Genomic DNA, 24,680 nt, shown 5'->3' with positions numbered 1-24,680 from the left:
GCCTGGAAGTTAATGCTATGCAAAACCAAATTTGATTGGTCAATTCTATCACATGATCAGACATTCCAGGTTGAACCAACCAGGTTGCTTGGTTGTTGCTTATGTCTGTGTCGTGCTTAGTGAAGCGTTGAAAGGTCTTTGCTGACTACTACATATACTACAATAAGTGATATATCCAGGACAGTTACAACGGATTAATACCGTTTGAAGAGTTTAATAATATCAGTAGAATCTTAAGTTTGTTTTGATTGAAATTGAAACTCGGACTGAAATCACACAAAACATTTCAAGTAAGAAAAAAATACAGTTTGAAAAAGGAAAATCATTCCAGTCTCACTTTATTTTAAAATTTAATTTTGAGAAGAAAAAATTAAACAAAGACTTAAGTTTGACTAACCACAAAAAAAAAACCCCACTCAAATAAGTATTCAAGAGTAGACAGCTATTTCTACCTTTACTAATCAATATATTTATTATATATATTATTAATGGCAATTTTACTCTTTGTTCCAACCTAAAAATTCATGATAGCATGCATATAAAATATAAGTTTTAAACAAATCTACTGTACCAAGCGACCAATCAATTTCCTTTAATTTCACAGCCTTTTTAATACTGCTATTCAATAATTGCATGTAATATAATTTTTATTGTATAAATTCTATTACAAATTTCCATTTTGTGATATAGTTGACTCAAAACCTTTCCAGACACATCAATAATGAAATTAGTATAAAAAAGAAGCATTGATCATGCAGAACAAAATCTAAATAACAAAACATAGCAACAGAATGAAGTACTGTAGATAGAGAAGGTTACTAAATATAGACACTGAATTATGCTTTGCAAATGAGCTTGATACTACAGTACTGTACAGTAATGGTATGCCTTCAGAAACCATTCAATATTTTGTTCCTAATGATTATAATAAACATTAACACTGTAGACTCTGGGCTCGTTTCTACTGAGCAAGGAAATATGGATTTAAATACCATACTTTTTTTAAAGAATTGTATTTTCTCACCAAAAGAAATGGGTCTTCATAAAAAGCACCGCTTTTAATTTCATTCATTTTACTTTTATTTTGGAAACAGACGTCCATAGGTTCAAAATCAATTGCATAAATAAGTTCAAATAAAAAAGGCAGACACACATAAAAAGATCATCTGAGGATCGCTATCATTTTGTTATGAAGCCTGGATGATTCAAATTGTGATATCATAATACATTCTATCATTTCATTTTTGGTAGCTGACATTCTCCGTAACAATGAAAAGACAAATTTTCTTAGATATTACCCAAATAACGGGTTTATATGGTTTTCAAAACACTAATTGATTCTATGCTCGATAGTCCTACAGGTTTTTAAAAGATTTTTCAGATCTTCCTTATAAAACTGGTTTTGAAGACATTTTTTTTTTAATTTGTCAATAGAAATAGACCCTAAAATAGCCTAGAATTTCTGCGCTACAATACTGTTTTCTCAATATCAGGAAAACACCATTTTGGTTAAATATACAATGTTACGATACGGTATACAAAGTTCTAAAACTGTGTGTACAAAAGATAGTACAGTTATCTAACCCTTCTAATAAATTAAACAAACAGAAACAGTGTTGGCATTCTATGAGTGCTAGCTTTACCTGGATAAACATTAGCCCTTTCCAACAAAATAGGGGACAATTACGAGGAGAAAAATTTGTTAGTAGAACACCCTTACTGTACTTATAAATGGGACAGTCCGTTACAGCGCTGAAGCATCTTGTATAAAATTCAAGAACTAAACCTACACTTTTTATGTCGATACTCCACAACAGATGAGTCTTGTTCATCAGCCTACAACTTTGTACAGACATTTAGCTGGAGTAGGCAGGTGCTTATACTGTACTGTAGAAGTACACATTTCAGTGTCAGTTTGTTAGTGGCCTAAGCATGATTGTAGGATAGCAACAAAGTCAATAATCTAACAAATTAATGTAAACAACGATATAATGGTAGTTTCTATGCCCAAGTATTTAAATGTAAACAGAATTATTGTCAACTGTTTGTTATCTGTTGGTTATGACACTATATCAGTTAAAAACTGAAAGTCTAAGTTTATAATTTCATAAAATGTTCATACGATTATTATTTTAGCAAAAGAATCTTATTTTTAGAAATTTGATTATACAGCAAATTAATGAATTATCTTTATTTATTAGATTCAGTGTTCTATGAAATTACTATGATTGAAAGACACTAGTTTTATTACATGTTACTAGAAAAATTGCATAGAAAAATTAATATTTACAGTATTTATTAATAAACTAAAATTAATATTGGTATTTTATACTACAGATACTAAGCCTTCAATACATTTTATTACTAGCCTGTTTGTAATGGCGTTAACTTTAAGATGTACAGACGTCATCTAAGTTTTACGATGGAACATATGTCAAGTTATTTCAACATTAAAAAATCATATTATTTAAATGATTTTCTTTTTTAAATCAATTTTTTTTAGTTAAAGTCCTATCTTGTGCAAGATTATTTATTTGTTGCCTCGTCCATTGGATAGGATGTTAAGCTTAAGGGTGTGTTGAACATAATAAAATACAGTATTTTTATTATTATTGCATTGTAATATGAAAAGCAAGGTCGCAGTGCATAAGTTTATGAGTAGATTATTGCAATGAGGATCACATATCACCATAATATATTAGAACTATATGTACGTAGTATTGTAATTAAAATAGTCATACTTTATGTGCAGTAATCCTTCTATAAGATAATCTTTGGCTTCTTGATTGGAAATTTTCAACAAGGTCTAAAGTAATGACATAATGCTTATCAATTTTATATTTCTATACATCAAGGGCAATATAAATCAAACTACTGTAATGTACTGTATCTCAGTCTAAGGTGCCAACTAACAAACAAGTTTAAAATGTAAAGAATATTACAACACATTAAAATGAGCTCCCTTTTAAAATGGTACAGTATGATGCGTTTGAAAACCTATTTCAGGAAGAAAATGATGCAATAATAAGAATTAGACTTATCAATTTCTACTTCTTTTCAGAATTCAGGAATCAGTCAAGCTTAAAAAGCTTTTACGATTTTAAATCTCAGATGTACGATAGGTGATTTAAGCCATGTAATTTTCTAGCCATCATTCCAATTACAAATCTAAGATCTCAATTAACTGTGAAATTTGATGATTGCATTATATTAGTTCATCATTCTCTTTAAATCAGAAGAATCGCCTTTTAAAATCCAAAGATAAAATGCAAACCACTTAACACAAAGACAAAATACCAGGCAACATGTTCACGTTCAGTACAGTAGTCAAATGCTACACAAAACTACTTTATTGCTACACATTTATAAAATGGAAATACTAAATAGCAAAAAAATACAAAACCAAGCTATGTTTCACACTGCAAATTCAGATTGATGAGCAGTTAGTGCTAATAATAAAAGTGGTGTTTACTATCAATGCAAAATATCCGGGTTTTAGACGATATAGTGTAAATCCTAGATTAAGACTGTATCACCATTCAATTAATTAATGAAAAATACATTAAATTAAAACATGAAAATAAAGCATCGCAATAAAAAGATTAACCTTACAATATTGTCTTTTAATTTAAAAAAAAAAACTTCAGTTTTTGTGAAGACAGTCTCTTTATAATTTTAAATTATTTAAAAATAAAGCAATGAATGGAAGGAACAAAAACAGTAAATGTATTTTATTCACTTAAGTGAGATATTCCTCTTATTAGTCTTAAATAGTAAGTATTTCACCTAAGTTAATGAATTAAAAAACTTCCATTAATTGTTATTCAGATCTAGAGAATATTTGTTAATATTTTAATGGCGTTTTCTGACTAAGGCTTGAAAACAAGATACTCTACTGTACAACATTTGGTCACAATGATCTTCACTACAACATTCGAATACCGAAAGGTCAAAGGTCGAAGCTTATACACATGTCTTTTGTTGGAGTAGAGAACGCTATATCACCAGAGGGATTGTAGGCAGGAAGCTGACCTAGCATTTCAAGCCTACTTTGAATGAATATAAAGCGTACATTTAAGGCTAGTCGATTGTGTTTCCTTCCTGCAGCTAATTTCATACTGATTGTGAAGCTGGATACGTCTGAGCTCATGTACAATCAAAGAGCATTTCATGGCTTGCTATGCTGCTGCTATACAAACCACTTTAGGCTAGCCAACTGAGTGATTGTGCCTGGTGGGCTAATGAAAAATTAGCACTCACAGTTTTGATTCACATTTAATAGAATTCTGTGGCTATATTCACTGTGTGATGTGCCCAAGTATGGTAGTGATATGCTCAAATATGGTAGTGATATATGACATCATCATGTCCATATATGGACAATCACATTTTTTTTGTCACATAAAGGAGACAGGAGAATATTCTTAATGTATTGACTTTGGTGAAATAGTACACTGTAATTTAAATATCCCACTGTGAGTGTCAGGGAGAAAAACTCTAGGCCTAGTAACTGTACTACCATTTTGTCTTCAATTTAATACTAAATACTGTAAGCAAAAGCTTATGATTAAAATGCAAGATCATTAATTAAATGTAAATATTTTTTTATTCATTTCAGACACTTAACCTTTAAAACGGTGGTACTGACAAAAACTATGGTGCGGTAAAAAAATTTAAGATCAACAGTATATAAACATTACTGTAGAAATATGTACAGTATAAAAATAACAGTTAAAAGAGAAGAAAAAAAATATATCAGACTTTAAAAAACTACAACTATAAATACGAAGCAACAACGCAAGAGAGATAAAATAAATAACAAAAGATTTTTTAGATCTGATCGTTTCTCCCAAGCAGCTCTAATAATTGTTTGTAGGTATGTAAACATATTCTGATATACTTTATTCATATGATTGTTTCTACAATTTTTTTGCAATTCTCACTCAGAAATTGAAAACAAAATATCATATCATCTAGATTAAAATGCTTAATACTGGTTACAATTCATATTTTTATATCACTATTATTGATTATAAATAACACCTGCCCAAATAGTAGACAACATGTCTAGTTATCTAGCAAAATTATGGCAACAATAACGACATGAATAAAATATTTCTAAGCTTCAGGGATATTTTACAGTTTTTGTTGGTTTTTTCCTTCAATTATGCGAAGGTAGGTTAGGGTTAGGGTTTAAAAGTAATGGATATCTCAGTAAAGTATTTAAGAATAAGAATAAAGATTTCTTTCATGTTTTATTATGTAATATTGGTTAATGGTTAAACTTAGGTTTATGCCTTTTATCTGGTCTAACAAGTCTTCCAAAGTCAAAAGTCAAAGTTACTGATTTAAAGATATATTGTCCCCCTAAAAAAATAATTTTGTGTTGAATATTTGCCATTTTAATGTCACATAATAGTTATTGACCAAAAATCGAAGAAAGATCGAAAAAAATGATTTTCCTGAAAAAAAAAATGCAATTTAAAAGTCTGATTTTATTAATCTTTATTTTTCAGGTTTTTAGAGGGACAATACTGTACATCTTTAATTTTATTACTATTTACAGTCCATGGTGTTAACTGTTAGGCGGGTTAAAATGCATGTCATCTGCCTTTGTAAGTTGATAGAAAGTCTATAAAGACCATGCGATTATTGATTGGTTTCATGTTATTACTATTACAGCATTCTCTTCGTTAAAAATGCATAGGTAGCCAAGACTAGGTTGTAATTAATGCATCTAGTGTTATTTAAAAAACTCTTGACTGACAATGTTTGCTAGGCAACATCGTTATAAATAGCCAACATCGACCAAACAGAATGAAATGTTGAATGCCTGGTGTGACATGACATAACATTCATTTCCAACTAATGTATTAAATATTTTCTCAAAAATAATAGTTACTACTGTATAATGATAAACCGAAGCTTCTAACTTGACAACTATCTATCTTTGAATTGTTGTCATTTTCTACTAACATTAACACAAAATGGGTACTGTATGTTGCTGTACTATCTATACACACCCCTCTTCTAAATACTCTAATAGTGGAGCTGTAGCTTGGTGGTTAACATGCTTTCCTTCCAATCCCAAGGTCCAGGGTTCAATGATGACCTAGTGTCAGGGTTGTAACTCACAACTCTTTCAACTCCACTCCCTAAGCCTCAAATGAGACTAATAATTAATTGGTGACAGCTTTAATTTCTTTAATTTTCACAAGCCTTATAAACACTTTTGATTGACTACACTAACTGTGAAAAACTGGGCTTACTGTACATGGGAAACACAATATTTTCAGACCATTGTCCAATTTTTTGTTTTAAATCTGACAATAAAATATCAACCAAACATTAAATAATGTATTTTTTTTGCATTATGAATAATTTAAATGTTTAAAAAACATTTAATTTGAGAAAAAATTAGATTTCCGTGTTTATTAGGCGTTAGGCCTTAGCTTTTGCGTATTTTTGTTTTGCTTGACGTGGTTTAGGCCATGACTTGAGCCTAGAGCTTAAAGTCTAGCCTACATATAGCCAATGAATTAAAATTTATTGAAACCCTTAATAATTTGGAATATTTTTTTAATTGTCATTCTACTAATTGAAAACACTTAAGTAAACAAAGTAACAGTCGGCAACGACAACAGAGTTAAAGAAGCAACCAAAAAATGTCAACGCTATAGTATTACTGCAGTATGCTGCAGAACCTTGGGCAAAATTATTAAACACAACAGGAAGCCTGATATTCCTGTAGGAAATCATGATGATATAAATGGTAAAACTAAAAGCAATTATCAACGTAAAAAACTTAAAATCTAGACAGGATGCTAAGAATAACCCACGTAACTATTCATTCATAAAAATGAAATAAAAAAAAATTAAAAAAAATACCGATATTTCATATTAATTTATAACTCTACTGCTGGAGTGTCAAGGTCATTTAGTTTCAGCTACAGTATGCATATTAAATTAGGGTCAAATAACATGTATTAATATAAAGTCATATAGAATACAAATATAGGCGTGACAACAGCTTTCTTAACTTTTGTCATTCTACTAATAACATTAACACAAAATGGATGTACTGTATGTTGCTATACTATCTATACACACCCCTAAACTAAATAACCGTATCAGCTTGTGGTGGCGGCCACCGACTGTCAGTGCAGCAGCAGTACCACAATATTAACTAACACAACAAAAATCATTCATTTTATGACTTACCTTTTAGATTTCTAACTAAATCTTGTCTGCTTATTTTGGAATGTAAAATTATTTCAGCTATTGTGATTACACAAAACACTGTTAGTACAAAATACTTGGCTTTTTTGCAAAGTAAAATGCTTGCTTTTTCTACAACACACAAGTGTTTGTCAGTCTTGTCAGTAAAATGTTCAACCCATAGGCAAATTAGTTTCACCTTTGACCTTTCAAGTGTAAATAGAGGGCTCACTTGAAAACTTTAAAAAGAAATCTATATATTTTTACATGAGGAAGTAAAATCTCGGGGTTTTTTTAAAATTAAAAACAATTTATGTCTTCCAAATAGGGACCATTTCAGAATCTGAAATCAAGATTCTACAAAATTGTAAACTAAAAAAGCATTACTAAACAACAACCTAAAGGTGCTTTTCATTTTTCTAAACATGAAATGGGGATATAATTATTAATTATGTTATTAGTGTTAATTATACTTAACTATTTGCCATGTAAAAATTGACGGGATAAAATACAGTAGAACATATAAAAAATACATTTAAACTACTGGAAAAACGACATTGCAATATTTAAAATACTGAATTTAACTGTAAAAAAGAAATGAATTGTGTTTGGAAAAATGATTTAAAACGTGGTGGTCTAACTCTCACCAATTTGTTAATAAATTCATTGTATAATGGGTGAGAACAGTTTTTCAAAATGCAATTAATTTTCCTTAAAGGTTGATTGGATTTGTTTTGTTTTTTCAAATAGTTAACATTAACATTTTTAATTAAACCAGTCAAACCAGTTAAACCAATCAACTCCACATTTTATATAATTATCACATTTATATGAAGGTTACTGTACATTGTATGCTTAAATTACACAAACCAACAGTGGTGTTGGTAGTCTATTGCTGCTTACCTGGATAAACCAACAATATAACCTTCTCTCATTTGTATCCTCTCTTCGGAGAAAGAGGGCTATATTGTCAGTTTATCCAGGTAAGCAGGCATGAAATAGACTTACTGTTAACTTATTCACTTTATTCATTATCCATTTTGTAAGTGAAATGGATCCAAAAGATACAATTTATTAGTTATTTCTAGTATTAAATGTCAATCAATTAAAAAAATGATTCAAGTAATTTAGTATTGCTATTCTCTAGGTTAAACATACAAGGAGGATGCAATGTGTATAATCTAGTGTCAAAATGTTAACACAATGGTCTCTAGAAATTGGAAATACTTCCATAAAAATAATATCATTAGGACTATAAAAACACTGTTGTGTGTTTTACTTATGACAGGGTTGTCCTTGGTTGGTGTACTGATATTGACAACAGCAGTTAGTCTCCATTTGAATAATTTAGTCCAATACAGATACTGTACTACAGTACTGACTAGTAACTGATCAATCGCTGAACTTGAGTGTTGTCACGCATGACTAGGTATTCAATAAGCAAATCATTACCATTACTAATGCACTGCACAATACAGTATGCAATAACATAATTGTTTTTATTGTTGCTAATCTAATTTCATATTAAGATATCATTGTTAAAATGTATTTTTAGAGTGCTTTAAAATCTTTATGGTGTATTATAGTTGATAAAAAAAAACAGTACTGCCATTAAAATGTTAGTCAATGTAATCAAAATGTCTGCTAATTTTTTTCTTTAAAGATGTAGTGTCTCACAAAAACATGAAAAATGAAGATTAATAAAATCAGACTTTAAATACGGTAGGCCAGATTGCAGTTTTAATTTTTTTTATTTACTTCTGTAAAAACAAAACAACAAAATAATTATTTCACTTATAAAAAGAAACGATTAATTTTAAGCAAATATTTTTTGTTTAAATTACATTTTTTTCATGTAAATCATTTTTTTTTTTAGATTTTGGTCAAAGTGAATAACTATTATGTGACATTAAAATCAAAAATTGGAAAAAAAAAATTACTTTAGGGGACAATATATCTTATATATATACTCATTACTTGAATACAACTTACAAGGAAACACTAATTTTTCTCGGTGATGTGGGTATGATCAACTTGAAACAAATAAGCTAATTTTCTGGTTTTAATTTCTATACAAAACATGTAAATCACTTGATCAAATTGGAACTATTCTCAGTTGTGCAATACAGGATATAAATTACGATTTATTAAATTATGATTTATACTGTAAATGTACAGAAAATCCTATCCAGCCAATAAAAAAAGAGTTTGGAATTTCCCAGGTACAATAAATAGTAGTATGATGTTTATTTAGAATATGCTTATGTGGCTTTCGTTCAATAAGCACACACAATAGATAAACCACAGACACAACAAGCATAAATATGTCGCATAATTGACAAATGAACAAACGCTAAGGGATGGGTTGCTATAAAACATCAAAAGAAATTTTGTTCCCACAGTACAATAATGGTTAATTCTACATACACAAGATTGGTTCTTTTGCTTGGGTTTTTTTTAGAGGGGCTTTACTATTAGTATCAGTTTTTAATGTACAATACCAACATGAGAATCTTACTTAGTCCAGTAACTGTATTCCACCACGCAACACAGCGAAGATGATAGTAGGGATTATTCCAGTGTTCTGGTTCATATCATCCCATCGTCTGAGTGGGGGAGAGGGCTTGCTATTCATATATTTCCCCCCCCCCCCCCATAGTGGCCAATTTTTAGATGGCAAATGAGAGAATAACAAGTGGAATTGATTTTATTATAGAGTATTGGTGACATAAAAACATACCTATAATCAATTGGGGGTAAATATCACAAGCTCCTATAATAAGTATTTGTTATGCTGCCAATTGACAACGTCTGATTGCTGAATTAAAACTATCACAATATAATAACCAGTGTACCCTGTAGAAGCGCCTTCCCACTCTACAATATATTGTAATGGGAAGTGATTCTTCTAAGACTAAAACTCTAAGACAAATTGCAATTAAAGTCTGTAAAATCACTCATTTTCACCCACATTCTTTGAGAAGCATTACAAATAGAAAACTGGCATTTTTTCCTGCAAATAAAGATGACTTTGGTTTGTAAGTTATCGATTTGCTTTTATTTTATTCTATTAGTTATAACATAGAAGGCAATGTTTTACTACTTGACAACAGTTTTAGAAATAGAACTACACAAGTTTCTTATGAGGTTTGTAGAGTGGGAGAAAATAAATTATGCTGGGTGAAAAGGCCTCAAATAAATTTTAGACTGGGTGAATAAATAGCACTGTATTAAACAATGATCAACAAACAGAAAGAGAAAGTCGGCTGTAAACTACACTATCAAGAAGGAAATAAAAGCTATTTTTATTGACATTAATGGGCAGCAATATAATATTATTTCAGGGGGAGGAGGGACACTTGATTGAACACTTCAAATCCATCTTTATCTTACCTTATTGGACTTTTTTGGATGTCAAACTTAGCATCAATAAGTTAAGTTGTGGGAGGGGAAGGGGTGTGGTTCTTACTGGGTAAAGGAAGGTATAACCTTTATCCAAGATAAGCAGTGCTTAGTTTGTCTCTGGTTACATCAAAAGCATGTGTATTTATTTTTTATATCTTTGTTAATTTTGTGTTTTTATAGTTTATTTTGTATTTACTGTTTGTTTGAGGGTCCCTAATGATCAGCTGATGCTGGATGGACCACCCTCATAAAATATTGTTGAAATAAAAATAAAATGTGTAGAATTAAATTCTTAAGAGAAAGAAGGGCTTAAAATTAACTATGTGAAGATCTTACCTCAGTGGTCCTGTCTGGATGGTGGTTCAAAGCTAAATGTTTATATGCCCACAGCAAGTCTTCTGTAAAACGAAAAAGACAAAAATCAGATTAAATTATCCACTATTATCAAAATAGAAAACAGTATTTCCAACAAACAGAGACACAAAATATTTTATACTGTATGCAATATAATACTATTGAATTTTAGGTTAGTACTTTACTGCATGTTGCTTTACTTTATATTGTTTGTACCAAGACTTGGTTGGGTAACTACGAGTTTTACTAGTCCAGATGTAGAAATTCTACTGGTACTGCAATGTAGTAGTAGGATTTGGTACATATTTTCTATATTTTGTATAGAAGGATATACTGTATTGGCTAGCCTGTCATTGTTTTTTGCTAACACTGGGTTGCTCAAGTATGAGATTACTAGTCCAGATGTAGAAATTGTACTGGTAATGGGAATAGTGCATATTTTCTCTAGCCCATGGGCTAATAGAAGGATATATTACATAGCCTATGTAAATACGTAAACGTGATTGGTTGAAAATGCATCACATGACTACCGCTGCGAGGATCGCAAATCGTATATATCCTCGAGTACAATGATATTGACCGAGTAATTTTCGCGTAATTATCGTGTCCCTGTCATTAAACATAAAATCCAGCAAATTCTCGAGTATGATGATATTGACTGTGTAATTTTCGTGTGGCAACACTCGTGTTTGGCGATAAATATACAAAAGTCATCTACTCGGACTTGAACTCATGACAACGCTTCATCCGATGCGTCACGCAACTTGCTTGAAGAAATTAATCAACTGAACTATGCATACATAGCGCCCTCATTTGTTATTAGTCCTCCCTAGATGTGATGAAAGACCGTTTGTGATTGGTTAATACTCACGGTAGTAACCTGTTACGCGCGACGTGCTGTGAACATCCGGTGATTCGGCTCCTCGCCAAGAACACAAATTATTCGGCCTAGGCTACCTGATAATATTATTATTGTTAATGTAGGCTTATTGATGGAAATTCTTCTGTTAATTTAAACGACCTAGGCCTAGGTGAATATTTTATTGCCAAGGAATCATTAATTAGTAATTATCTGCATATTATTCTTCGCAAGGTAAGGTGAATGCAACTAGGAGACAGGCTTATTACAATACAAAGGAGGCCTAGCTACACCAGACCCAGCAGTAGATATTCAACTTGTTGTTGGCAATGTAATATAACAGAGATATCGCCTTTTATGTCGGTAAAATATAAGATTTGACAACCCCTTGGGAATGATATTTTTTCCGAGGGAATATATTTCCCTTAGCGCTTCGGGAAATATATTCCATCAACAAAATATCATTTCCTCTGGGATGTCAAATCTTATATTTATCCTCTAAGCAGGCAATATCTGTATAATATTGGCTAGCATGTAGTGGTTTACATCATACTAGGCTAGTTTTAAACTTAGCCATGGAGAAATTAGCCAAAATGTGCCTGGATTATATTCAGCACAGGTTCACCGAAAATGGGTTTGCTGAATTTAGAGTCTAGACCAATTGTTGCCAATGTAATGCTATCATTTTGACAATAAGCCAAAATCTACACCAGGAGAGGGCAGAAAAACATAGTATTATTATTGCCTAATGAAATGATATTTTTAAAAATAATAATAAAAGATTAATTTTAAATTAATAATAATTGCAAAGTCAATATTATCTTTAAAAATAAATTTTGATTCATGTTCAAGATGTATTTATTATGCCAACCTAGAATGTTATGATAACATAATTGGTCATAAAGTAAAAAAAGTAAAAACCATTTTCATCGATCTTTAAAGATGCATTATTTCATTCTTTCCATAGTTTTATGAATTATGTTGGTAATATGGAAACTACAAAGATGATACTGTAAATCAAATTAAATATTGCACCTGGTTTAGTACTTGCCACACAATGCAAATGTGTTGGTAGACAATGAGGAAGAACTTCAGCATTATCTACTGTGATAGTAAAGTGCATTTTGTTTAATTAATAAACACAGTCTTTTTTAGATCTGTAAAAGTTATTAATGTAGTCTCAAGGGGCGTGGGTCCAAAATTCAGAGAAAATTTGTGGGTGGAATTATTTATTTATTTATTTAGTACCGTCATATACAGTAATTTATTAAATTTAAATTGTGTATCAGTAGATAGAATAAATTAATGCTTTTGTCTGTTTTAATTAATAACTGTTTTTAAGAGCAAGTACAAAGGTCAAATGTCAGGATAGCTTGAGGCCTTGATGAGTTTAATTAATAGGTTACTATTTCCTATTATTATTAACTGCAGCTAAAAGTCAGGGTTTAGTAATACTGTGGTACAGATTACTGTAGCCACTGGCATTGTATGATACACTACATACAGTACTATACAGTAGATACTGTAGGTATTGAACAGATCAAATCTTTAAACCTTTGTTTTGTACAGTATACTACTGTATCATGTACAACCTCATCCCAGCTTGTGTCTATTGAGACAAACTTACTGATAATACCAGAACATAACAACTACAGTACACCCCTTAATTACAAAAAGGCCTAAGGATACAGGCCTGGCTGCAATTTTTTTTTTTCGTACATGAGTTGGGTACTCCTTATGTGAAAGATAGCCAAACTACTTCCAAAATATAACTAAATCTAACCCTCTAAACTAAATCTCTTCTCTCACTATAAAGTAAAAATAAGTTGGTCATGGGATTCGAACCTCATACATCAACATGCAAAGTCCATAGTCTAATCCACTCGACCACACACACGGCCCAACGGAAAGCATTTCCATGAGCGAATTGTAGTTAGGTCAATCATTACATCACACCTTACTGTATGGATATGCATCACACCTTACTGTATGGATATGACCAATGCATATTCATGTTTATTTTGTGACGTTTCATGAGGGGTTACTTACAAAAACAAGATGGTATGTCAGTAAGTGACATGGGGTTGGATGGTTAGTCTTGCTCACTGGTTCTATACTCACACACAGCATAACCCTTTACTAATATACAGTACGCTCTCTAGAATTCAATAATTAGCTAACACAAGTTAATAACTACGGTAAACAATAATTTACAAAACACAATTAATACCATTAAGAGATTTTTAAAATGTACACTATTCCTTAAGCTCTGTCACTATACACTATCAAACTTTATGTGACAAAAAAATGTGATGTGCCCAAAAATGGACACGATACAACTACCATATTTGGGTACATAACACTTTCTTTGTTAAACTAGTTTGATAGTGTAAACAGAGCTTTACGCAAACTGAGAAGAAGGTGGGAACACATTTGCTGGCATGATATAGCCTCTCTTTATTGCAGTTACTATTAAACATAACACCTTTATGTACCTCACCCAACAACAGCAGAATAATCATAATATAAATAAACGTTTTTCATTAAAAGCTATCAGTCAAAAGTAATAAGTAACCTAAACAACGTTTTTATTACCAGGTTTTATGACCTGTAGGTCAATCCAGAAAAGTAAACATAAATATATTTACATCAGATTACACAACTTACTTAACTGACTATATGACCTGACATCATCAGAGCACGGACTTGTAGAGGCTTAAATGACTCGGGGAGCTTTACAGGAAAAGGAAGCACCGACAGACAGGAAAAGACACATAATTTGATTGCGTCTTCCGCTAGGGACTTAAAAAGACCAGCTCAGTGTGCGGACAAAGGGCCGCTGTAGGACCAACAGATTCTCTCCTTAAAATCATATCAAAGATATATTGTATTTTTGTTATCAAAATATTGTTTTGTTTGATTTCTTCAAAAAATGGTTGATAATATGTTTTCATGAGATAAGCTGATGATAAGCTAATTTCATTTGCAGCTATTTCCTCTTCATAATGATACATTAACAAATATTGCGGTATTATGGTAAATAAACATACTGTACTATTAAATAATCATGGCATATAACACTTTGTGAGGTGTGGTACTTGATCAACTGTGGTAGTTATTTCAGGCACTGACTGCAGCAGAAAACAGTTATTACATTGAAAAAAATATATATTTTTGTTTTAATGAAGGCTTTTCGCTCACGATCTAATGACGTCATCTTAGATCCCCTGAGAATAGGTGTGTCCAAAAGTCAATTCATTTAATTAAAATGCTGATCATCAATATCATTGCAAATTGTGAGGAATGACATTTCATCATTTGTAGTTTTTTTGTAGCACAAGGCCATCATCAAATATATAAAATAAATAAGTCATAGGGTAACAAAACATTCCAGTTTTGACAAATGACTAACTGTAGACTGCAGATACAGTAGTGTAAACTATACTAAACTTTATAAAAAAATACATTAAAAAGTATTTCAAAATGCAATTCTTTTTTTTTTTCATTTTATTGTAGACATTCCTATTCCTGGTATTTTAATACTTTTGACAAAGAAATCATTCAGATGTATACTGTATCTAGTAATTTGAAAGATTCTATTGTGTTACTTGGTATCAATATACAGTATTGAATAACAAAGATGCATTATTTGTACAAGGTATACTATAGTACTGTCACCTTTCCTAAAAATAAACCTGAAAACATACCCATAAATCAGGGTTCAAAATTCACCCTAGAAAACTTGCAATTTCCTAGTAAGTTTAGTAGTCGCTTTTTTTTTATAATTGATAGTTGAAAATTTCAAAACTATCTAATGTTTGGCTGGTTGTAATTTAGAAAAGTAGCAATTTGCTAGTACTGTAGTAGTAGTAGTAGTGTAAATATTCGCTTTTTAATATTTGTAATGCTAGTTAAAAATTTCATAACTAGCTAATGTTTGCTGGTTGTAAATTTCAAAAGTAGCTAATGTTTGCTGGTTGCAAATTTTTGAATTTTTTTTTTTAGAAAAGGTATTTATGGTTTCATCCACCAATATACTTGAAATCCAACTTTTTGTTGAATTAATTTACCAAAATATTTGTTTGCTTGCTATAATAGTTGAGTGGTTCATTTTTGAAGATTTTTTGGAAGATTTGGTAAAGTATAAATTTAAGTAAATTTCTAGTTTCGTACTGATTTCAATTTAAAAACAAAAAATGAGTAATACAGTTAGTATTACTGTAAAAAAATAAATAATAGACTTTGGGGTTTCGGATAGTTGTCATCAAAAATTAGAGACCAGGACCACAGCAGTAACACATTTCAGCAGAGATGTACTGTACTGTAGGTAAAGTTGAACTACTCCTATTCAGAGGACATTTTCTTGTGAAACCAACCTATGCTCAGGGAACACCTCCATTAAGGGGACACTTTCTTGGGGCTTAAAGGTGTCCCCTTTATAGGGGTTCTACTGTATACAGTTTTTTCTCCCGCTTTGCTCAGTGTAATCTTGAAACATGAAGAGTCAATTTTAACCATTGTATTGCTTTTTAAAATCAATATTCTTTAGAACGTTATTCAGTGAGTAGCTAATGAAGGATTCTAAGTTCGTCACTTAATTGCTAACAACCTTCGAACAAATAAACCAATCGATATCAAGTAATAATACAACCTACTGTTCAGGTCGGTGCCTGGATATATTTAGGCCTCCACAGTGGTAGTGTTTGATAACTAACAGCAATATATTTCAATGTACAGAATTACTGTAACATAAAAAAAAAACACAATTTATAGTACTGTAACAATTTCCATTCTTTATTCAGCCAAAGGTGTACAGAATGAACATAAAAAAAACAAACAAAATAATTAAAAAAACACAATGGGTAGGATTGTTCGACACTTTATCTTGATTTTTCTGAGTTCTGCAGTGTGACGTCACAACAATGGATGGCGTATCCTAGGCTAATCAAGTTAAATGATTTAGGCCTAGCCTATGATCTCAGTGATCTCTTATACTTAATATCAACACCACATTTTACAATTTTAAGTTTTGAGTTCTCTGGTGCGACGTCACAACAATGGATGGCGTTGTGTGGTTGCTAGCGCAACTAAAAATGCTACTATGTTGATAAACTATACTGTACAGGTAGATCTGTATTTCTATCAAATTAATAAGTATCTTAGATTGATTTTTTTAACTTAAACTGTAGTTGAAGAATAAATATATTATTAAAAACAAATATTTAGTGATCTTTTGAAATTTTAGTTTGTTTTTATTGAAAATTATTAAGTTTTAAAGTTACTACTTTAATAAGCCTATTCCAAACCAAACCAGGCACGTTGAACATTTTCTAGCTACGAAACGCAGAACTCTATGGCTCCAATTTGAACAGCATTTTGTAGTAATGTTAATGCAACAATAATAAACACACACAAACTAAATAACACACTACTTAATATTTTTGTAGGCCCTATAGTATAAATAGTTTAGTAGACTAGCTACAGTACTGTATTCTGAGAAGATGGATGGTTAAGGTAATGCTGTAATGTCATAAATAACTAACCTACCACCAGTTGGCAGTCCTTTGTAGTACTACAGTAATCCCTGCATTTAATGTTACTATGTCATTAAACTAATACTTTAGATTAGTGATTATACAGTAGGGCATTGAATAGTACAGGACTTTTCTACTGTGTAGCAGACCTTACTTACAATGACAAGTGTACTGTGACTGCCAATATCACTATATAAATGCCACAGTCTGAACACAACCTTATTGTCATCAATAGCCTGGAATATCATTATCATGTCTAGATAGAAGAAATGCTAACTAAACAATAATGTATGTTTAAAGGCATTTCTTATTGCTTTAAAATGTCATGCATTTGGTATGAAATGCATTGTGATTGGCTAAGTAACACTCACCTCATTTTATAGCCTTACACTACTTACTTTAATACAAAGCTTGCAATGTTCAATCTCACATTATTTTCTTTAATCATTATCATAACTGATATGTTATACATTAAAATAAAGGGACTTGATACAGTGCTAGCTAACAAGTAAAAACTAAAGCTCTGTCTACACTATCAAACTTTGCCCAAATATTGACATGATGATGTCATATCACTACCATATTTGGGTATATCACTACCATATTTGGGCACATCCCACTTTTTTGTCAAACTAGTTTGATAATGTAGACAGAGCTTTAGGCCTGCGTCAAAATTATTCTAATGAAGTACAGTAACTACATTTTTTGTTTCCTCCTTAATCTGATGCAATATTTAGCAAGCTGTACAAACTTCTACATTGAAACAAACTACAGAAACTGTGGTTACTGCAGTAACTACATTTTATCTTTTCGTATCATAGCTCTACCCCGGAAGTACACAGGCTATTGTTGATTTATCCAGGTAAGCTAAGCATGAAATAGACTGACTGATATAATTTATGAGGTGTTTAATGATACTAAGGAAGTTATTAATATTTTAAAACAATATGTTTGAAAATCCAATAATTGAAGTTACAATGTTTTAAAAGTACATTCACATATGAATGTACTGTTTTATTATCAGTATAGAGCAATGCAGAGTAGAACAGGCATTCAGGTCCAGTTTGTAAGATCATCATCCTGCATTTATGTTGATTGGAATGCTATCTGCCCGATCATAATTCTTTACGCCTAATCATCTTCAAATTGGCCACACGATTTTTGGAAAAGTGGAAAATATTGTTTAAAGGTATGCTAAAGGTACGTTAATCATTTAATGGTTAGGCCTGTTAAATTTGTCATTTATGGATAATGATACAGTTCGTTTTATTCAGTGGGCCCAAACATATTTGCTCAATCGTGGTCTTGATTATCTGACGTAGACAATTTATTTTTCAACGCGATGATGGTAATGTACGCGAATCAATGGCAGATTTGATATTTCTGTATAGGTTTTTTATGCATCACTTCAAACAACCATTCTGCGCACACATTTCTGACAGTTTTGCTTGGTACGCCATGAAAACGAAAAGCCACCACGTTGTATTTGAAGCTTGTTGTACAATCGAGGAAGCCGGAAGAAGGGATTTTCATCTCCATTTGTCTATTTAGGCCTACTAATTCCCTCTAGCTAGGCCCAGGCAGCATACCTGTATTAGCCTAGCCTAGCTAGTAGTACTAGAGTGGTAGTAGTAGTAGAAGTAGGCATATCAAAGCACCCATATCAAATATGCTAGCCTAGTTGTAGTAACAACGCAAATACAAAATCAACACAAAACACTTTTGTCTTTAATTTACACACAACAGACTCAGTTGTATCCTAGCTAGGCTAATCAAGTTAAATGATTTAGGCCTCTTATACTTATCAACACAATATTTTACAATTTTAATTCAGGTGGTAGGAATCTTAATATAAGTCAAGGTTACACTCAGCATAGCAAGTGCTAAGCAAGGTACACGACGCTCTAGCCTAGCTAGGCGGCTAGGCCTAGCCTAGCCTTGAAGTTTTCCTGTTCAATCCTACAAATAAATGCTCAAAACTCACGTTGAGAAAAAGTTATGTTCCCAAATAAGATCTCATTATTTCTGTCTTTCTCAAAATCAGCCATAGAAATCTCCAAACAACAGTTATCATCAGCTATGTTAGCCACGCTGAAAGCCGCAGACAAAATTTGCTTTGAATCGTACAGGGAGATCAAGCCGTTTTCTGCCCGCTCGAAATGGTCAGTAGATCCTTTTTCGCCGTGTCGTCGTCTGATTTTAATTTTTGCGTTTGTAATAGTTGTATGAGCTGAGGGCGACAAACACAAAATTAGAAACATCATACCAATGTTTGTATATTGTTTGAAGGTTTGCATGGGGAAATCAAATGTTGAGGACGATCAAAGCATGATCAAAGCATATTGATTGAAACGTCGAGAAACTCAACATTTCTTTTCAGAACTAATATACGTGATGTACCGCAAACTTTATATTAACAATTTTTGTATACTAACTACTACCACTGCTGCTGCTGTTTCAATTTTATATTATAGCTCCATGGTTTTAGGCCTATACTCTGATATTCGAATATACAATTTCGCAATACATTTTTCTTTTCATTTGAATATACCTAGCATTATTAAATAAATATTTTAATTGTTAACATGGACAAAACTTATTTAAAATATAATATTTCACATTCAATCTCAATATACCGAATAAAGTGTATTGAAGTTTGATATCATGAATGTTAATACACTGTGCTCAAGCGGACCCAATTTGGCATCAGTGGAGTAGTCTTATAAAATAGAAATACCGGTAAGTCACTGAACTTTAATATCTTTTCGTACGTTAATACAATGTGCTCAAGTGGACTCAATTTGGCGCCAATGGAGCACAGTGATATAACATAGAAATAAAGTCAATAAATTTTAATATCTTTTCGAATGTTAATACACTATGCTCAACCAGTGGGACCCAATTTGGAGCCAGGCCAGTGGAGCAAAGTGATATAAAATAGAAATAATCACTAAATGTGTATATTTCATTCGTATGTTAATACACTGTGTTGGAAGTGTATGTTCTATCATAAATATACATTTTAAACGAACGCAAATTACTAAAATCACTGATATTTTCTTTTGCATTACGAATGAAGTAACCGATATTGAAATATTTTTAATTCAAGAAACATTAGTTATTTCGCTGTGCTCCACTGGTGACAAATTGGGTCTACTGAAGCACACTGTATTAACATGAACAACATTAAAATTTCTTTATAATTAAACAAAATACTTCTGGAATGCACAAAAATGTCAAACTTGGTATATATGTTATATATAATAATGTTGCTCAATTTACAAAAAAAAAATGCATTCCTAACCATTAAAAAAAAAATCTAAATCATTATTAGAGTTTTAAAACATGTTTAGGAATTATTGTTCTTTCATTTTCAAGTATTTATCTTAAACGAGCGCAAGCAAATCACTGATATGGCTTCAAACTATTTTTCTTTTGTCTTACGGATGGAATAACCGATATTGAACTTATACCAAGTTTGAAATATTTTTGAATTCGAGAAGTATTTTTTCTAAAAGTTGTTGATGTGACTATTTCCCTGTGCTCCATTGGTGCCAAATTGGATCCACTGGAGCACAGTGAATTGACATACAACCATTTCTTTTGAATTAAAAATAAATCAAAATCATAAGTATTTATTTTAGAAAAACGCAAGTTATTAAAATCACTGATTTATTTATTTTTTTTTTTTTATTTATTCCGGTATATAAAAAACATTACAAAAAGCAGAACAAGTCTGAAATTATTGTAGTACATATAATAAAAAGTTACATTACAGAACAAAAATACAAAAAAATTTACGATATGTAAATGTGGCTTTAAACTATTTTTTTCACAACGCAACGATACACGTTTACATTTTGGAAGAGTCTCGTCTAAATCTCATTCGTCAGTTTTTTAGTGTAGTCTGAAATCTTTGGATGATGAAAATTAAAAGAGAAAAATATAATGTGGCCCTCTATCGTTTTCTGAGAAGAAAAAGAAAAACAACATCGTACGTACACGTCCTCATATCAAACAGCTGTGTACAGTTTTAAATCTGTTTCTGTTGCTTTTGGTACTAATATTACAGATGGTAAGACTTGGTACTGTTAGTAATTATTTATACATTCATAACAAGAAGTTACAAAGTTCATAACATTAGAATTATAACACATACAATGTGAATACTCTAGGCCTCCATCATTCGTTCATTTTACGAAGGTTCAAGGCCCTCTTCCCGGTGAAAAGCGGTTTCCAGAGTCAGTTCGTCCCGTTAAAATAAAACGTTAACCTGATATAACGTTCCTTATAGTCATTAATATAAACAACCCGATGCAATGATACCAAACAATTTAAAAGACACCATTTCCATCTCTAAAATTTAATTTTCAGGCAAATTTAGATGACACAGAAGATGTTGCCTTGGATTTTGGAAGTGAAGATGAAGTGAGCCGGGCTACTTGCAGGTAATATTTACTGGTTTTAAATCCATAGATAGACAGATAATCCATTTTGCAGCTCAAACGAAACTATATTGGGATTGAATGCAGGTGAATCCTGAAGTCCCTATAAACTGCTATGACATCGATAGCCACTAAATTTGAACTTAAACACTGGTTGGGTGTTACTACTCGCAGCGTTCTTTATGCACTTGTCAATTGCATGACCCACTATACGACCCCCCAGGAGAGGTGCGTCATTTGTCCAAATGTGTGTCATACCTTATGAGTACCATGACGCACCTGTGCTAAAAAATGTGACTTGCCTTACTTTAATTAGGTGACCATAACGCACCCATTTTGACGCACTGTGACCATGTTGTTTATGATATGGTGGGTGGTAAAGTGACGGACATTGACCCACCATTGTACCATCTAGCTTTTTGACGCCCCCTGCGTCATTAATTATTTGTAAATGACGCACCTCTCCCGGGGGTCGTATAGTGTGTCATACAATTGACAAGTGCATTATTGTAACAATTGACCTTTCATTTGCATAATTAATTTTCTAGGTCACCATTGACAGCATTTTTCCATCTGTTCTTCCGGGTCAGTGCATTGGTCACCTACTTAGTATGTACGTTGTTCAGCGACAGTTTTATAATAAATTTTGTTGTTATCATTCTCCTACTGTCTATGGACTTTTGGACAGTGAAAAACATTACTGGCCGAATCTTAGTTGGACTTCGTTGGTGGAACCATATTGACGAGGATGGTAAAAGCCATTGGGTTTTTGAGTCTCGAAAAGTAAGTAAAAATTGGTCTCCAATTGATAACCAATAACCATACTGAAGAAAATCACTGATGCTTCTTAAGCTCTGCCTACACTATCAAACTAGTTTAACAAAATGATGTGCCCAAATATGGTAGTGATATACCCAAACATGGTAGTGATATGTCCATATATAGGCACATCACATTTTTTTGTCACATGAAGTTTTATAGTGTAGACAGCTTTAGAATTGGTGCACACAAATTTAGGCTGGATAGAAGCTAAACTGAAACTTATATTTGTTTTGGAAGGCCTTTCCCCTTAAAAAAGTTCTGCATTTACAGTATTATTTTCTAAAGGCTTGTATCTTTTTTCCAAGGCTTATAATTCATTTTTTGTTTCATATTTTAGGCATCCAAGAAGAAGCACCTGGAAACTGCATCTGAATCACGACTCTTCTGGTTATCGTTGGTCATATGTCCTGTAATATGGATATTCTTCCTTTTCACATCACTTATAAAATTGAAAATAGATTATACAGTAAGTAATAACTCATATTCACCTTTCACACTAAGGGTATCTAAGTTCATACGACAATGTGGTTGGTGAATACAACCACTGGGTATAGTCTAGGAAATTAAGAGGTGGGATTATACTGGAGCATGGGATTATAATCGGGTCATATATGATAATTGAAATATATATTATTTTGTTGAAGTTTTTATGGAACACTTGGTTTCCAAACGCCTTAATTGTAAGGTCTGTCATGAAGTACAGTGAAGATACTACACTAGTCTAAAGCTCTGTTTACACTATCAAACTTTATGTGGGAAAAATGTAATGTGCCTATATATGGACATGATGTCATATCACTACCAAATTTAGGCATTTCAATACCATATTTGGGTACATCACACTTTTTTGTCAAACTAGTTTGATAGTGTAGACAGAGGTTAAGAAAAGAAACCACTACTCTAGCTAATTAACAAAGATAGCTGGTCATTTTGATACCCCATTTACAGTATATGAATGTGTGCAATACAGAAAAAGTTTGTATAATGAACAAATGTACAAACGCTCTCTCCTAACATAGATTGTTAATTTTATCTCATCAGCTTATTGTCCTTATTGGTATAAGCCTACAAGGTGCCAACCTGTATGGATATGTTCGCTGTAAAGTAGGCTCCAAGAAGCAGCTGTCGGGAATTGCTACTACATTTCTGGGCCAACAAATTCTAAGATCAGTAAGCATGAATTACATTTCTATGTACTGTATACGATATTTAGCAATATAAAAAACTAACCTGAGCTCAATAGCAAACAAAAATCCTAGAGTTTCATTTATGAAGTGTAATCGCATTACATATGTTATACAAAAAATTTGTTGAAGAAAAAAGTTAAGTAAAGTTATGAGATTACATTATTGCCCAAAAAAAAATTGTATAGGAAATTTCTTTTTATAGTTTAAGTTATAAAAAAAAACTTACACAGCAGTACAGATAACATGTTATGTGTTATCTTACAGAAGCCGGTTTGGACCACGACCTAATTATATTTAAAGAGCTTTTATCTGGCCAAAATATAGCTTTTAAAATATAATTATCTAGTGGCCAAACAGGCTTGCATAGTATCTTTAACACTTCTCATGACACAAAAACCGCAGTCCCTGTAGGGGTCTGGCTGTATGTTTAAAAATCGATTTTCTTTTGATTTATGTGTATCTTGATCATGAAATTCATATAAATTTTGGGGGGTGTTTTTTGTTTGTTTTTCACAGACGTTATCCGGCAAAACAACAACTGACGATACCAACTGAAACAATCATATGTTTGTAACCTTCAGTGTTGTATTATGAAAAACTAAGTCCATGTTTTCTTGCAAAAAAATCTGTCTAGAGTTGAGAAAGTGGACTATAACTCGTTGCCTCAAAATGATTAGGTTGTCGTTTTCATTTGTCCTCAATATATTTTGATTCTTTTTTTAAAATTTATTTGTAGAACTAGAAATTACAAAAGCAAGTGTATTTATTATTATTTAAAGCAGAATCAAGATACATATAGGCTATTAAAAACATTTACATTGAAGCTAATGTATAAATATTTTTTTCATTATGATTA

At 31.7% G+C, this 24,680-nt stretch overlaps 2 protein-coding genes across 4 annotated transcripts in view; one reads left to right on the top strand and one right to left on the bottom strand.

Annotated features, from left to right (window-relative positions):
* LOC144840572 (uncharacterized) overlaps window positions 1-19,534 on the bottom strand; it is a 43,641-nt gene extending 24,107 nt beyond the window's left edge. For all 3 annotated transcript variants that reach the window (XM_078696431.1, XM_078696432.1, XM_078696434.1), the window contains exons 1-2: window positions 19,355-19,534; window positions 10,960-11,021 (exon numbers count right to left, since the gene is read on the bottom strand). In XM_078696431.1, coding sequence (XP_078552557.1) covers window positions 10,960-11,021; window positions 19,355-19,418 — 126 coding nt within the window. In that variant the 5' untranslated portion in view covers window positions 19,419-19,534. The remainder of the gene's footprint in view (window positions 1-10,959; window positions 11,022-19,354) is intronic.
* A 1,812-nt stretch (window positions 19,535-21,346) lies between these two features.
* Window positions 21,347-24,679, top strand: LOC144841497 (Golgi apparatus membrane protein TVP23 homolog B-like). The gene is made up of 6 exons (XM_078697852.1): window positions 21,347-21,445; window positions 21,745-21,818; window positions 22,364-22,598; window positions 22,975-23,103; window positions 23,679-23,807; window positions 24,341-24,679. The coding sequence occupies exons 1-6, from the start codon at window positions 21,443-21,445 to the stop codon at window positions 24,377-24,379; spliced, it is 609 nt and encodes a 202-aa protein (XP_078553978.1). The 5' UTR covers window positions 21,347-21,442; the 3' UTR covers window positions 24,380-24,679.
* The last annotated feature ends 1 nt before the right edge of the window (window position 24,680 follows it).

Source organism: Antedon bifida, chromosome 4 (assembly GCF_963402885.1).
Source record: "Antedon bifida chromosome 4, ecAntBifi1.1, whole genome shotgun sequence".
Taxonomy (NCBI): domain Eukaryota; kingdom Metazoa; phylum Echinodermata; class Crinoidea; order Comatulida; family Antedonidae; genus Antedon; species Antedon bifida.
Note: the sequence above shows the minus strand (reverse complement) of the source record. Positions and strands in the feature narration are given on the sequence as shown.

What these genes read in the sequence shown, in the direction of transcription:
- LOC144841497 (XM_078697852.1), top strand. An exon ending in GTGAGCCGGGCTACTTGCAG is followed by an intron (nt 21,819 to 22,363) that starts GTAATATTTACT and finishes TTAATTTTCTAG; the next exon opens with GTCACCATTGACAGCATTTT. An exon ending in AATTGAAAATAGATTATACA is followed by an intron (nt 23,104 to 23,678) that starts GTAAGTAATAAC and finishes TTATCTCATCAG; the next exon opens with CTTATTGTCCTTATTGGTAT.